At 45.9% G+C, this 15,181-nt stretch overlaps 1 protein-coding gene and 1 long non-coding RNA gene across 12 annotated transcripts in view; one reads left to right on the forward strand and one right to left on the reverse strand.

Annotated features, from left to right (window-relative positions):
• The window catches only part of Mas1 (MAS1 proto-oncogene, G protein-coupled receptor), a 31,474-nt gene extending 28,250 nt beyond the window's left edge, over window positions 1-3,224 (forward strand). For 9 of the 10 annotated variants that reach the window (XM_063281329.1, XM_039101409.2, XM_063281319.1 and 6 more), the window contains one exon: window positions 1,445-3,224. In XM_063281329.1, the coding sequence (XP_063137399.1) occupies window positions 1,481-2,455 (975 nt within the window). In that variant the 5' untranslated portion in view covers window positions 1,445-1,480 and the 3' untranslated portion in view covers window positions 2,456-3,224. The remainder of the gene's footprint in view (window positions 1-1,444) is intronic. The other variant, NM_012757.2, reaches the window with a different exon arrangement.
• Window positions 3,225-6,123: 2,899 nt separating this feature from the next.
• Window positions 6,124-14,643, reverse strand: LOC120099123 (uncharacterized). Of its 2 annotated transcripts, XR_005497989.2 has the most exons (3): window positions 14,047-14,643; window positions 13,648-13,742; window positions 6,124-13,282 (listed from the first exon to the last, which is right to left on the reverse strand). It is a non-coding gene; the product is annotated as an uncharacterized LOC120099123 (long non-coding RNA). The 2 variants fall into 2 exon arrangements; XR_010059120.1 differs by having other exon boundaries at window positions 13,648-14,643.
• Window positions 14,644-15,181: the final 538 nt, after the last annotated feature.

Genomic DNA, 15,181 nt, shown 5'->3' on the forward strand with positions numbered 1-15,181 from the left:
GTTTTTAATTTCATATTGAACATATGATGAAATGCTATTTTGTACTCATTGGGTTAAATAAAACAAAGCATCAGAATAATACTTTATTTTAAACTTCTTTAAAAAAGTTTTATTTAATTTTATTTGGGTGAGTGTTTTGCCTGTACGTAGTTACGTCCGTACATACGTATGTATGTATGTGCACCACCTACATGAAGTCAGAAGATGGCATCAGATCCCCCATTTGGATACTTGTAAACCACTGTGTCGGTGCTGGGAATTGAACCTGGGTCTTCTGTAGGAGCAGTAACTTTTTAACCACTGAGCCACCTCTCCAGCCCCTACGCAATCATTTTCTTTTGTGTGTGTGAGTGGTTTGTTTACTTTTTTGCCTGTGTGTATGTTTGTGTACCACATGCCAGGTGTCCTTGGAGGTCAGAAGATGGTGTTGGATCCCTTGAGGCTAGACTTACATGGGTGTTTGCGAGCACCCATGCGGGTGCTGGGTATAGGGCCTGGGTCCTCTGCAAGAGCAGGATGTGCTCTTAGCCACTGAGCCATCTCTCCAGCCTCTAAACTTGTCAGTTTATCACAATGTCAGGCTTTATGATTCGTAGCTCTCTCTTCTACTCTATTCCATTCTATTTTTTATTTATTTCTCTCTGTGTGTATTCATAGGCATGCAGGTACACATGTATGTGGGTAGGTATATGTGTGGAGGCCGGAAGTCAATCTTGAGTGTTGTTCCTCTGGTGCTTTTCCTTCTTTCTTTGTTTCTTTCTTTCCTTCCTTCCTTCCTTCCCTCCTTTCTTTCTTTCTTTCTTTCTTTCTTTCTTTCTTTCTTTCTTTCTTTCTTCCTTCCTTCCTTCCTTCCTTCCTTCCTTCCTTCCTTCCTTTCTTTCTTTCTTTCTTTCTTTCTTTCTTTCTTTCTTTCTTTCTTTCTTTCTTTCTTTCTAAAATAAGATCCCTCACTGGCCACTTAGGCTAGGCTGGCTGGCCAGAAAGCTCTAAGGGTTTCTTCATCTCCGTCTTTCCAATGCTGAGATTAGAAATGTGTGCCACCACACCTAGCTCTTAAAAATACATGTTTTTATGTGTATAACTTTTATCTGCACGATTATAGTGTGTACCACACGTATACAGTGTCCACAGAAGCCAGAAGAGGACACCATATGTACCAGAACTGGAGTTACAGATTATGAGCCTCTATATGAGTATGGGGAACTGAACCCAGGTCCCCTGCAGAAGAAGCAAGTGTTCTTAGCCACTGAATCATCTCTTTACACCTAGGCTTTGTTCGTTTGTTTGCTCGCTTGCTTTTAAAGTGTGGCTTTAGGGGATCCAACCCAGTTCCTTGTGCTTGCAAAGATCATACTTACCTAACTGAGTCACCCCTCCCCCAGCTGTCTCTTCTATTTCAATTCTTGAAGTTTTCATACACTTTGTTTGTTTGACTTATCTACAGAAAATGGCCTGAAGTGGTCCAGCACAAGAACTCCTCATGGACCAATCAAATATGACATCCTTTGCTGAGGAGAAAGCCATGAATACCTCCAGCAGAAATGCCTCCCTGGGGACTTCACACCCACCCATTCCCATAGTGCACTGGGTCATCATGAGCATCTCTCCTCTCGGCTTTGTGGAGAACGGGATCCTCCTCTGGTTCCTTTGCTTCCGGATGAGGAGAAATCCCTTCACGGTCTATATCACCCACTTGTCCATTGCTGACATCTCCCTCCTGTTCTGTATTTTTATTCTGTCCATCGACTATGCTTTAGACTATGAACTCTCTTCTGGCCATTACTACACAATCGTGACGTTATCGGTGACTTTTCTATTTGGCTACAACACAGGCCTCTATCTGCTGACAGCCATCAGTGTGGAGAGATGCCTTTCAGTCCTCTACCCCATCTGGTACAGATGTCACCGCCCCAAGCACCAGTCGGCATTCGTCTGTGCCCTCCTGTGGGCACTTTCATGCTTGGTGACCACCATGGAGTACGTCATGTGTATTGACAGCGGAGAAGAGAGTCACTCTCAGAGTGACTGTCGGGCGGTCATCATCTTCATAGCCATCCTCAGCTTCTTGGTCTTCACTCCGCTCATGTTAGTGTCCAGCACCATCTTGGTGGTGAAGATACGGAAGAACACATGGGCCTCCCATTCTTCGAAGCTGTACATCGTCATCATGGTCACCATTATCATATTCCTCATCTTTGCCATGCCCATGCGGGTCCTCTACCTGTTGTATTACGAGTACTGGTCAACCTTTGGGAACCTGCATAACATCTCCTTGCTTTTCTCCACCATCAATAGCAGCGCCAACCCTTTCATCTACTTTTTTGTGGGCAGCAGTAAGAAGAAGCGCTTCAGGGAGTCCTTAAAAGTGGTCCTGACCAGAGCTTTCAAAGACGAGATGCAACCTAGGCGTCAGGAGGGCAATGGCAACACTGTATCCATTGAGACTGTGGTCTGAGGACCGCAGGGGGAGTCTTAGACAGAAACAGCTGAATGTGGGTGGCTTTCGATTTGTGCTTGGAATGCAATTTAAGTCCATTTAAATCTCCTAAATCTGATAAGAAGGAAGCATTCTACATGCATGGGGGTCTAATCGATGATGAGCTTGTGTTGCTACTTAGTATCTTCTGGAAATGCTTCCATATGTGACGGGACTCTGTCTTTTCTATCATTATCAAAGACTCATTCTTCTCTTAGCTGTCCAGTAGTGTTCAACAGTTAACTATAAAAACTGCCCTAGCAGGAACTATCTGAATTGTGACTCAGAGAACCTGGGGAGGCTGTGTGATGACTGCTGTGTGCTCCTAGGTGACCTCAGGCAAGTGGCTTGGGAGAGCCTGATTTCCCCTCTTAGTGGAAATAGTGACAGTCTGTACTGCTTAGGTTAGTGTCCAGTATGATGAGGTAGGCAAAGCACCCAGCTCACTGTCAAAGTTCAATAAATATCCGTCTCTCCTTGTCCTTTAACTAGAACATGAAGAGTGATTATACAAATATTGCCTTGTGTTTGTAAATGTGGAGTGTAGATCCCCAAAGATCTTTTGGTTTGTAGCATGAAAGCTTTTGTGGTATAACACCTCTGCTCAAACAGAGTTTCAATTGTTACAATTTAAGCAGCTACATATTGGGACATCGTTTTAAATTGTGGAAACAAGCATTTGTTCCCTCTTGGAAGCATTTCCATGGTTTTCCTTTTCTTGGGGAATAATACATGGAGTGGAAGTCTATGCTTGGAAATCTTTTCACTGCATATACAATTTCACAGATGCAACCTAATCCAGGAGTTTCTGAGGACGATTGCGCTCTTGAAGACCTGTCCCCCATAGTGATGGGTTATTTATAGCTAGGAACTTCTTGCCTGCAGCTCCTTATACATCTCTGCCCCTGATGCCTCTTTTTCCCGAGGCTCTGTGTGGGTGTGTGCATGTGTACATATGTACTCATGCTGCAGCTTGCATATATGTGAATGTGTGTCTGCATATGTGGTGGGTATGTATACATATGTGAGTGTGCGTGTTGTGCTCACAGCTAGACCAGGAGTCTTTATCCACCTTATTCATTGAGACAGACTCTCTCAGTTGAATCCAGAGTCACCAACATAGTCTAACTAACATACTAGCTTGCCTTGAGGATCCTTGTTTCTACCTTCCAAACCCAGGGCTTACAGACAGGCTACCATACCCAGTCAGCATTTGTGTGGGTACCGGGGAATCCAAACTCTGGATCTCACTCTTGCATGGCAAGTGTTTTTCCACAGATGCCAGGCTTTTTTTTGTCTTATCATTCTGAAAAGGAGGCTCGTGGTGAGAGCCAATAGGATACCAGCACATCTTTTAGCGATCTGGATGCTTTCCCCAAAGGTTGACCTCTGAAGAGCCTCTCCACTCAGGACTGGCTCAGGCAAGCTGCTTCCTGCCCCTTTGAGGTGCCATTCCCAGACCACACATCTTGGATTTCGACTGAACCCTGTCTCAGCCTATAGACGAATACACTGTGTGCCAATTTCCCGACACTCCCTCCGGGAGTCTCACAGAGATGGCAGTGTTTGCTGGAATTCTTCATGCAGGCAAATGTTCAAATCCATAAATGAGCCATTAGTATTTTTCTCCACTGTCTGTGCTCCTCTGAGCCGTAAGATCTCCGGAGGAACAAGTCTTCCCCACTGCCCTCTCCACCCTGTTTCTTTCTTGGAAGCAATAACGACAGTCACAGAGGGCTGCTTTGCTGGATAGAGCTGTGAGTCTCTCCCACTGAGCTGAGACCCTGCTGCTAGCCAAGTTGGATGCAGGAGACTGTTCAGTGGGTGATGACATCTGATTCAGAAGCAAGGCAGCTTGTGTTCGGGAGTCCAGATGGGGTGTAGAACAGTGACATTTACATCAATCTTGTTTTCAGTTGAAAGCAGAGTTTCTGTACGAGGGAAGAGTAGAATATACCACACAGTGTGGCTCCCCGCTGATTCTGCCGTCTCCCAGATGCCATGTACTGGGGCTCTGTGCCACTGGCAGGGGTCAGCCAAGGAATTCTGTTACCCAGGTTTCTGCCACTATGACAAATACCTGAGGTAAACCAGTTCATGAGAAGGATTTATGTTGTCTCACTGCTTCAGAATTTCAGTCCAGAGTCACCGGTCCCTGTCCCTTTAAGTCTGTAGTTGTATAAAGACATCATGGCAGGAGCATGTGGTAGGGAAGGGTTGTTCACCACCATCCCAGTATCCCCTTCCAGGGCATGCCTCCCATGCTCTAAGTTCCTTCCCCTAAGTCTCACTCACTAAAGGTGAGGACCCAAGTCCCAGCATCTCCCAATGGATCACACACTCATGGCCAAGCCATGAGGAACATGGGGCTTTGTGGACATTGTAAAGCCACAGAGACCTCAAGGGAAACACTGTGAGCTGATCAGAAGTCTGAATATATTTTCTTCCTGAAGAAGAGGTGAGGAGATTGAATGGACTAATAGGTTCAAACATTCCCTAATTTCCCAACAAGGGATGCTTTGTAAAGAGGCAGGATTTGAAGTTCTACGTGTTGTTTTGTTGTTTTCCTGAAACTCACTCTATTGACCAGGCTGGCCTTGAATCCGCCTGCCTCTGCCTCCCAAGTACATGGATTAAAGGTATGTGCCACCATTGCCTAGTAGAATTCTGTATTTTTAAAGATGAGTTTCTCTCTTTTCCCTTAAGTCTATTCTCAAAGTGAACAATAGATTAAAGCCAGGGCCAGAAATACGGATCAACAGATGGAAGTGATTGCTGCCAAACCCGATGACCTGAGTTCAAGTCCCAGGACGCACATGGCAGAAGGAGAAGAATCCTGAAAGATGTGGCATGTGTGTTCTCCCCCACATATACATGTGTGTGTGTGTTCTCCCCCACATATATGTGTGTGTGTGTGTGTGCCCATACATGTAATAATAAAAGGAATAAAACATTTAAAAAACCACAACCAGGTATGGGTAGCTCGTGCCCACAACCTCAGCACTCAGGCAAATGACATAGGAGGATTGGTGTAAGTTGTAGTCTAGGCTACATAGTAATTTTCAGGCCAGCCTGGGCTATGGTAATTATAGTGTAAGATCCTGTTTCAAAAGAGGCCAAAAGGGGTGGCAATGGTCAATCAATGTTAGTCATAGCTAAACAAGTAAATTAAGGGGAGTGTGAGCTACGTTTGACCCTGTCTCAAAAACGCAACAAATAGGTCAAATGTCATAGTGAGGCCCGTAATCCCAGTGCTGAAGAGGATGGAGATGGAGAAGCACCATGAGTTAAGGCCAGTCTAGACTTGGAGGAGCACAATACATTAACAGTCAGCTTGGGCTTCCTAGCAAGATCCTGTCTCAAACCAGAAAAACCAACAAAACAAAACAACTAGAAATAAGGGAAATATAATAATGATATATATAATGAAATGGTAATACATAAATTTGCAAGCATAAAGAGAAAAAGGATAATTTATACCTACTGGGTTTTTAGGCAATTTGCACACGTCACCTGGAGCCATTTCTGAGAAATTCTGGGATGGGGAGGAGAACAGGCAGACAATACCTGTTGAGGCCAGGCATGCGGCATATACATATCTTAGGTACTTTTCTATTGCTAGGATGAAACACCATGACTAAGGCAACTTATGGAAGGAAGCGTTTATTTGGGTCTATGGTAGCAAAGGAATAAAAGTCCATCACCATCATGGCGGAGAAGTGTGGCAGCAGGCAGGCATGGACCCTGGATCGAGAAGCTGAAAGTTGAGGGTAGCCATCTTGAAGGAATGCTCAGTGACATACCTCCTCTAGCAAGGTCACACCTCTTAAGACTCCCTAGAGCCACCAACTAAGGACTCAGAGTTCAAATGCTAGAGGCCAAGGTGATATTTAACACTCTAGCAACCACATACCTATAACACCAGCACTTCCTAGATGGATGGAGGAAGATCAGGAGTTCAAGGCCAGCCTTGGTTACATAGTGAGTTTGAAGTCAGTCTGGGTTGCTTGAGATTCTTCTTTTAAAAGCCACATGGCAACAGCACCCCTACTCTTGATGAAAAAACAAACAAACAAAAAAGAAATTGGGTTTACAGTCTCCGTACCCTTCTCTGAAATTGTCTCCTGGTACGTGATCCACTCACGTACGACACATTCATATGAACGGCCCAGGTCTTTTGCAAGAAAAGCAAGCACTCCTACCTGCTGAGCCATCTCTTCAGCTCTGAAGGAGACATTTTCTGTAGTGAGTTGGTTGTGCATATAATTCCAATTTTATCCTGTAGGGTCATTTTCACTCAGTCATACAGAACTATGTTCTCTCTGTTCTGAGGGAATGAAGGGACTGAAATAGTCTTGCATAAGAACTGTTTTTGGAAGGTGTTTAGAAGCATAAAGGCTCCACATGTGGACCTTGGGTTCAGTGTGAATCAAATTTACTTGGTAACAAATTCAAAACCCAAACACTCCTAATACTGGACCGATTCAGACTTGCAAACTGTCCGTCCCCTGCCCTGGGCAGAGAGAGAATGGAAGCCTTGTCCCAAGCAGCTGTATAAATGTGTCAGGAGCTCAAGCTGCACAGGTCACTCCTTACCACGCTGATTTATTGGTGTGCGCTTTTGGCCAAAACACAAGTCTTAGAATGACTTCCTGCTAGGCAAATGGAGAATGTGAAAATATTCCCCACGAAGCAGTGGCTTGGGGAAACATGGAAACCCACCGGGTCTCTTCATGCTGCTGGGCTGGGCTTCAAGTGTTTCCAGGAATCAAACAGGACCATTGAGCATGCCAGTCTCCTTTCAAGAGAGTCAGAGGACACGGTATGCCTGTCAGCCTGGTGGGATGGACATCTTGGTCCTCTATGTTGGCCCTTGTTCTCTGAGAACATTCCCTAAGGAGGTGACGGTCAATGTCTCCACGTTCCACAGCTACCCTTCAAAAGTCACGAACCTGACACAGTCCCCACTTGCTGACTTTCCGCCTGTTGCTATAATGAAGTAATGCTGATAGGAACAACTTAGGAGAGAAAGCATTTGCTTGGCTCGCACTGCCAGGTCAACAGTCCATCACTGAGGGAAGTCAAGGCAAGAATGCGGCAGAGGGGCTGGGGATTTAGCTCAGTGGTAGAGCGCTTACCTAGGAAGCGCAAGGCCCTGGGTTCGGTTCCCAGCTCCGAAAAAAAGAACCAAAAAAAAAAAAAAAAAAAAAAAAGAATGCGGCAGGAACGGAATCAGAAGTGGTGGAATGATGCCTGCTAGTTCATGATTAGCTAGTTTTCTTATATAGTCCTGGACCAGTGTGCCTAGGGACGGTGCCGCCCACCATGAGCTGGGCCTTCCTGCATCAACTGAAGGTCAAGACAATGCCCCACAGACACGCCCAAAGACAAAAGTGATCTAGGCAATTCTTCAACTGAGGTTTTCCAGATGACTCTAGGCTGTGTCAAGTTGACAATTAAAGCTAATTAGAACACCAACCTTGAACCCAGCTGCTTGGGTGTTCCTACCCATGATGGTCTTTGGAAGTGGGGAAGTGATTGGGTCACAAGGTCAATGGTATCATGAACAGGATGATCCTTATTATTATTATTTTTTGTTGTTTTTGAGATAGAGTTTCTCTGTGTAGTCCTGGTTGTCCTAGAACTCCTTCTGTAGATCAGGCTGGCCTTGAACTCAGAGCTCTGCATGCCTCTGCCTTCAGAGAGCTGGTACTAAAGATATGAGTCACTATGCCTGGGTAAGATGACCTTCATAAAAGAGAACCCAGGCAGTTGCTTATAGACCTTCGTTGCTAAGTCTGCCTGTCCTCTCAGGTTCTAATTCTAAAAGGCATCACTGTCGTCAGACACACCAGAAGAGAGCATCAGATTCCATTACAAATGGTTGTGAGCCACCATGTAGTTGCTGGGAATTGAACTCAGGACCTCTGGAAGAGCAGTAAGTGCTCTTAACACTGAGCCATCTCTCCAGCCCTAGGTGTCACTTTTCCTTCCTTTCCGCACCCCCTCCGTGTGTGTGTGTGTGTGTGTGTGTGTGTGTGTGTGTGTGTGTTTGGAGGGATATTCCAGCCCAGATCCTAAGTAAGTCTTCTGCCGTTCTTGTCATTCATCTCTTTCTCTGGACACCTCTTCCTTACCCCATGCACCTCTATATAGGCTCCTCCCTTCCTCTCATCCAGCTCCCTGGGCCTCACAGCTGCTAACAGTTAAAGCTTCCAAGATCTCCTGTGTTATGCCTTTCTCATATAGGCCTCTTTCATGGAGGGGGGGGGCTAGATTAGGTCCCAGAGGCATACTGGGTTGTTTTTCTCTCTAATAAAATGACTACTGGGCCTAAAATAAAAGATGATCCAGAGAGCCAAGGCATAGCCAGAAGGTTCCATCTACAAACCAGGAAATATTTCCCACTAGTCAAATATTCTGCAGGCTCCAACTCGGGCTCCAGGCCTCGGTAACTGTGAGAAGTAAGTTTCATTTCCTTTAAAACTTCTATTAACTTAAAAATTTTAAAGTTCATTAATAGTTTAAAATTCTCCCTCTCCTTCCCTTCCTTCCCTTCTCTCTCTCTCTCTCTCTCTCTCTCTCTCTCTCTCTCTCTCTCTCTCTCTGTGTGTGTGTGTGTACACTAAAGTGTAGATGCTTGCAGAGGTCAAAGGTATTGGGTCCCCCCTAGAGCTGGATTTACAGGTCAATGGGCAGGACTTGGACTGATTACAGAAGGTCTCCTGCTGCAGGCAGAGGCCCTGGCTGCTTACTGGCCACAGTTCCTGAAGAGTGAACATACAGATATGTTCATAGTCATAGGACAAAGCAACTTCTCATGTATTGAATTTCATAATTAATATATTAGCAGGGTTTCTATATGACCCCCTTTTTATTTCTTTTTTTTTAAAAAATCTAGTTTTTTAAAAAAATTGTACAATTTTTTTCAAAGATTCAGAAATCAAAACAAATAACAAAACACTCCTCCACCCATGAATGGTACCCTCTGATGGGTACACTTGACACAGGAAACCGTTTACCCCATGTGGGGAGGCGGGATGGAAGGACAATGGAATTCTAATACCCATTTAAAGGTACAAGTCTAGCTCTCAGCTTCCTCTAATGAACCCACCTCTTCTTTCCTTGATGCGGACTATGCTCAATACTTCCGGCCAACTCGACACGGGCTAGAATCATTTGAGAGGAGGAACCTCAACTGAGAAAACGCCTCCATAAGATCAGGCTATAGGCAAGTCTGTAGGGCATTTTCATGATTAATGTGGGAGGGCCCAGCCCATTGCGGCTGGGGCCACCCCTGGGCTCCATAAGAAAGCAGACTGAGCAAGCCATGGTGAGCAAGCCGGTAAGCAGCATCCCTCCATGGCCTCTGCATCAGCTCCTGCCTCCAGGTTCCTGCCTCGTTTGAATTCCTGTCTTGACTTCCCTTTGAGAAGAACTGCTGTGGAAGTATAAGCCAAATAAACCCTTTCCTCCTCGAGTTGCTTTTGATCCTGATGTCTCTTCACAGCCATGGTAATCGTAACTAGGACCATGCTGTTTCTCAGGCTGGTGTTGGACTCCCGGCCCCAGTGATCCACTGGCTTCAGCTACCCGGGTTCCACTCCTTCCGGCTCTAGAACCACATGCTGGGGACCAAGGCGTCAAGTCCAAGTGCATGGTCTTTGGGGACATTTCGGATATTAGACTGGTCATGTTTATTGTATTGTGCTGTGTTGTCTTGTGTTGTGGTATATTGAGGTTTTTGTTGGTTTTGAGACAGAGTCTTACTGCGTATATCCTTGGCTGGTCTGGAATTCTCTCTGCAGACCAGGCTGGCCTAGATCTCAGAGATCCACCTCTGCTTCCCAAGTACTGGGATCAAAGGTGTGCACCACCATGCCCGGGGACTGTATTGAGTTTTGTTAGGTTGTATCTGCTGTGTTCTGTGTGGTGGTGTACTGTGTGTGCCGCTGCACACTTTTAGGTCAGGTACAAACAAAAGCAGTCAGAGATGACTACGGGAAGGGAAACTCTTGGATTTGTACCAGGGAGGCTGAGTCACCCTATCAAGCCAGTCTCACCAGCTTGCTATTTCTGCCATTTGCCACACTGCCCCTGGAGACTGGGCTGCTGCCCCAGAAGGCCACCACAATGACATTCTAGCCAGTTATTTGTCCTCTCAAAGTGCTGGTGAGGGAGCAGTTGGAAATGTCAGTCAGTGTCTACACTCCCAGACAGGGCATCTGTCCCTTTCTCTCCCTGTGTGAGCTGGGCCTCCACAGATGACAAGGGTCATTTGCAAGCTCCGTGGCCTTAGGTTAACCTCCCTTTGCCCCCTTCTCTGCTCACTGTTCTCAGTCCTTATGTTCAGATCCAAGACCAGATATGGGGGTGCTGTCCCTCTATGTCCCCTCTCATTGCTCTGAAGTCCTTTCTCTGGGGTTAAAGAGGAGTAGCAAACTGACAAGAAGATCTGGGAACAGAGCTCAGGTGGTTAAGGCATGGCTCCCATGCATGAAGCCCAGGGTTCAATTTCCAGCACCACTGAAGTCCAGAGGTGGAGGCAGTAGTATCAGGATCTCAAGGTTGACCTTGACTTGACTGCATTACAAGTTTGAGACCAGCGTTACAAATATTCATCATCCTGAACAGGCCTCTGAAAGAAAATTGAATTTCTCTCATTCATTTCATATCCTGTTGACAAAATCTATGTACCAAATATGGTGAATTCCATGGTACAGATTTTGCATAATCTATATGCAAATAAATCAATGAATAGAAATGATTTATATAACCACAGGCTGTCTTTACTTTTACAAATCTATGATTTTTTTTTTTTTTTGCAAGTTTCCTTACTGTTTACATGCCCGGGCTGCTTTAGCTTCAGGTTTAACTTGCATAGATAATAATATGCAAATTAAATTTCACCACCTTGTAAGAAGTAGAGACTACAGTGGCCTACTGAATGTTCCTTGTCTTGAGTTTTGTTTGTCCAGCACTGGGGATGGAATTAAGGTTTTGCACATGTGAAACTGCATCGCGGCCCTGAGACTACCGTAGTCTCCTCTTAACTGAGGTGTGGCTTCCCTTAGTCACATGACGCCAGCTGCAGTCTAAAGACACCAAATGGAAAATTCTGGAAAGTAGAAGGTTCATAGGTTTTAAGTTGTACACTGTTTTGAGGGGCACAGTGAGATCTGGCATGGCCCATCTCCATCTCACTTGGGACATTTACCATTCTTCCATGCAGTGTATCCACACTGTATATGCTACTTCCTGTGTTAGACAGCCATCTCAGTTAACAGACCGACTGCCAGGGTTTCACAGTGCTTGCATCCAAGTAACTCTTACTTTGCTTAATAATGGCTCCAAAGCACGAGCGTCATGGTACAAAGAGGGTGCAAGGGCTACCAACACGGAGTGGCTAGATCACCTCTGCCCATGGCTCAGGGTTAAGGATACCTGAGTATTCAGGCATCTGCTGGCGTCTTGGATAAGTGCCCCGCTTGGGTAAGATGGGGCTGCTGTAAGACTATTTCCTGTTTGCAGGTACTCTTTTCAAGGCTGCCTACGCTTAACTCACTTGATATTTCCAGCCACACATGCGTATGTTTTCACCCTAGCTCACAAAGCAATATCCCACAATTAAACCATGACTGTCTGACCCCAGCCTCCGCTCTGTCTTCCTTGATTACTAGATTCACTTCTAGACTGACCAATGCTTTGTTCTCCTTTTGCCTTGAAGGAGAGAATAAGAAATGAGGCTAGGACACAGATGGTTCTGGAAGTCGCTGGGGGGAACATTAAGCTCTCCCTTCAAACTTAATATTGTCCAGGGAGATAACTACAGCCTAGCAGAAGAGCAAGCCTCGGTGTTCTGGCTCCTTCTCTGTCCCCCCGCCTTCCTCCTCCAGCCCAGCTGCCGAGGTTTGACTAAAGTTTGGGCAGGAGATGGAATGGGGACCACTCTAAAGCTCGTACCTCTAATTCTAAAGGGAGGTTACACTGCTCCTGTGGGCGAGCCGAGGAAAGCCGGGTACCAGTTTGCACCTCAGCAGACTAGATGCTGGGCTGGTAGGTGTGTGCATATCCTTGTTTTGCGGGCTGTATCTGCCTAGAGGGTGCTCCGACTGAAACTAGATCCCAGGGTCTGGGGCCTGAGGGAAGCAGATGACATCAGTGTTCCGGAGCAGAACCTGGCAAGACTGAGGGAACAGAACGAAAACATTAGACAGATGGGGCGGCTAACATGAAGGGCTGTCCTGGAGCATCACGGGAAAAGGAGAGAAATTAGATGCTGAAACAGAAGGCTAATGGGCATGAAAAAATATTTGAATAACGGATTAGGAAGAATGAAATTAAGATAAGAATTATCAGTACACAGAGTTTGAATAAAAATAAGTTATGTAATAATTAGCCAGAATTTATATCTTTTTACCAGAGTTTAAGTGATTTTAAACAATTGTGAAGTCCTCAAGGATCTAGGGCACCGTTTCTGGAGCCTCTTCCCGAGTTGGGGTGACCCAGGCTGGGCATTCACCCTTGATCTGCAGAGTGTTGTCTCTGGAGGGGCCACTTCTCTGATGGCTTGCTTCTCTCAATAAATGTTGAGTGAATTAACAAAGAAAACTCCCTTCCTACAAAAAAAAAGTACCTAGTAACAAATAAATGATTTGCCTCTGTCCCACTTCTGTGTGTCAGTTTGATTTTGAAGATTCAAATCATCTGTAATGTCTTTGTTTAATGTTGTTATGGACCACAGTGGCTTAGTATGTTACAGGTGCTTGCCTCCAAGCCTGACGATCTGAGTTCAATCCCTGGCACCTACATGGAGGAACAAGAGAATCAAAGTAATTCTCTGACATCCTAATCAACTAAATCCCCTCTACACACACACACACACACACACACACACACACACACACACACACACACACACACACACAGCCTCTGCCTACTTGACCAAAGTCTCCCATCTCTCAAGTTGGCCAGGAACTCACTATGTGGCGGAGATTGATCCTCCTGCCTCCACCTCCCCTGTGTTTGGATCATAGGCATAACCTCAAGCTTGGTTTCATGCTAGGTATCGAACCTACAGCCTTGTCTTAGCCAAAATTCTATTGCTGCGAAGAGACACCATGACCACAGCAGCTCTTATAAAAGAAAGCACTTAGTTGGTGTTGGCTTACAGTTCAGAGGTTTGGTTCGTTGTCGTTGTGGTGGGAAGCCTGGCGGCATGCAGGCAGACGTGCTGGAGACGTAGCTGAGAGTCATATATCTACATCTGTGGGCAGTGGGCAGAGAGATATATAGTGGGGCTTTTTTCAGGCCCACCAGTGATATAAATAATGGCACAGAGGTTGTTTTGTTGTTGTTGTTTTTTGTTTTGTTTGTTTGTTTGTTTTTGGTTCTTTTTTTCGGAGCTGGGGATCGAACCCAGGGCCTTGCGCTTCCTAGGCAAGCGCTCTACCACTGAGCTAAATCCCCAACCCCAGTTTTGTTTTTTAATATTTTAAAGCGTAGGCCTTTTGCTGAGCGGTCTCCCAGCTGCTCTAACCTGACTAATGCCCGCACCCACCACGGCCTACCACATGACCAGCTCCACCTCTCTACTCCGATCCGCTGCGCTCCAACCATTCACTTCCATGTCTGCTGGCTGAATTCCTGCCTCTCAATTCTTCTCCCAGAATCCCTCTCTCTTCCCGGAAGTTCTGCCTTCCACTTCCGGCCCAGTTACTGGCTTTCAGCTCTTTGTTAAAGCCAATCAGACACCTAAGATTGCCTTAGGCAGGTGAGGAAGAAACAAATATTTATTAAATTCGAGACTTGTGATGGGCCATCAGCTCACTTCACCTGACAAAGCCATACCTCCTAACAGTGCTACTCCTAAGAGCTTGTGGGCACTGTTTACATTCACACCACCACAGGCCTCGGACATGCTAGGCAATCATTCTACCAGCTGAACTACATTTCCAGTCCCTTACGTTTTCATATCGCTCCCCAGTCAACATTGTGTCACACACGCAAATGATACATTTTTTTTCTGTGTGTGAGTGTGGTTCAGAGGCCTTTAAAGAATTGTGTCATGATCTGTCATTTTCTGCATCTTTTCTCCCATTGAATGCTATGCTTAGTGATTCACTACTTCCTCTTCTTCCTCCCCCTCCCCCTCCTCCTCCCCCTCCTCCTCCCCCTCCTCCTCCCCCTCCCCCTCTTCCTCCCCCTCCCCCTCCTCCTCCCCCTCCTCCTCCCCCTCCCCCTCCTCCTCCTCCCCCTCCTCCTCCCCCTCCTCCTCCCCCTCCCCCTCCTCCTCCCCCTCCTCCTCCCCCTCCTCCTCCTCCTCCTCTTCCTTCTTTTCTTTCCCATACTGGGTCTAGAAGTTAGGGCCTTCTAGGTAGGGTAAGTGATGTATCACTGAGGACAATGCTCAGCCTGATTTTCATGGTTGCTGTGTAGTATACGGTCCCTCTATTTTAACTGCTGAAATATTTCCTACTAGGTAAATATACCACCCTTTATTTACCTTCCCTGTAGAATGTGTCCATTTGTGTTTTTTTAAAAAAAATCTACTTATTCATGTAATGAGTGCCCTGTCTGCATGTACACCTGCATGGCTGAAAAGGACATCAGATCCCGTTGTAGATAGTCATGTGGTTGGTGGGAATTGAAGTCAGGACTTTTTGAAGAAGAGCCAGTGCCCACTGAGCCATCTCACCAGCCCTG

Source organism: Rattus norvegicus, chromosome 1 (assembly GCF_036323735.1).
Source record: "Rattus norvegicus strain BN/NHsdMcwi chromosome 1, GRCr8, whole genome shotgun sequence".
Lineage (NCBI taxonomy): Eukaryota > Metazoa > Chordata > Mammalia > Rodentia > Muridae > Rattus > Rattus norvegicus.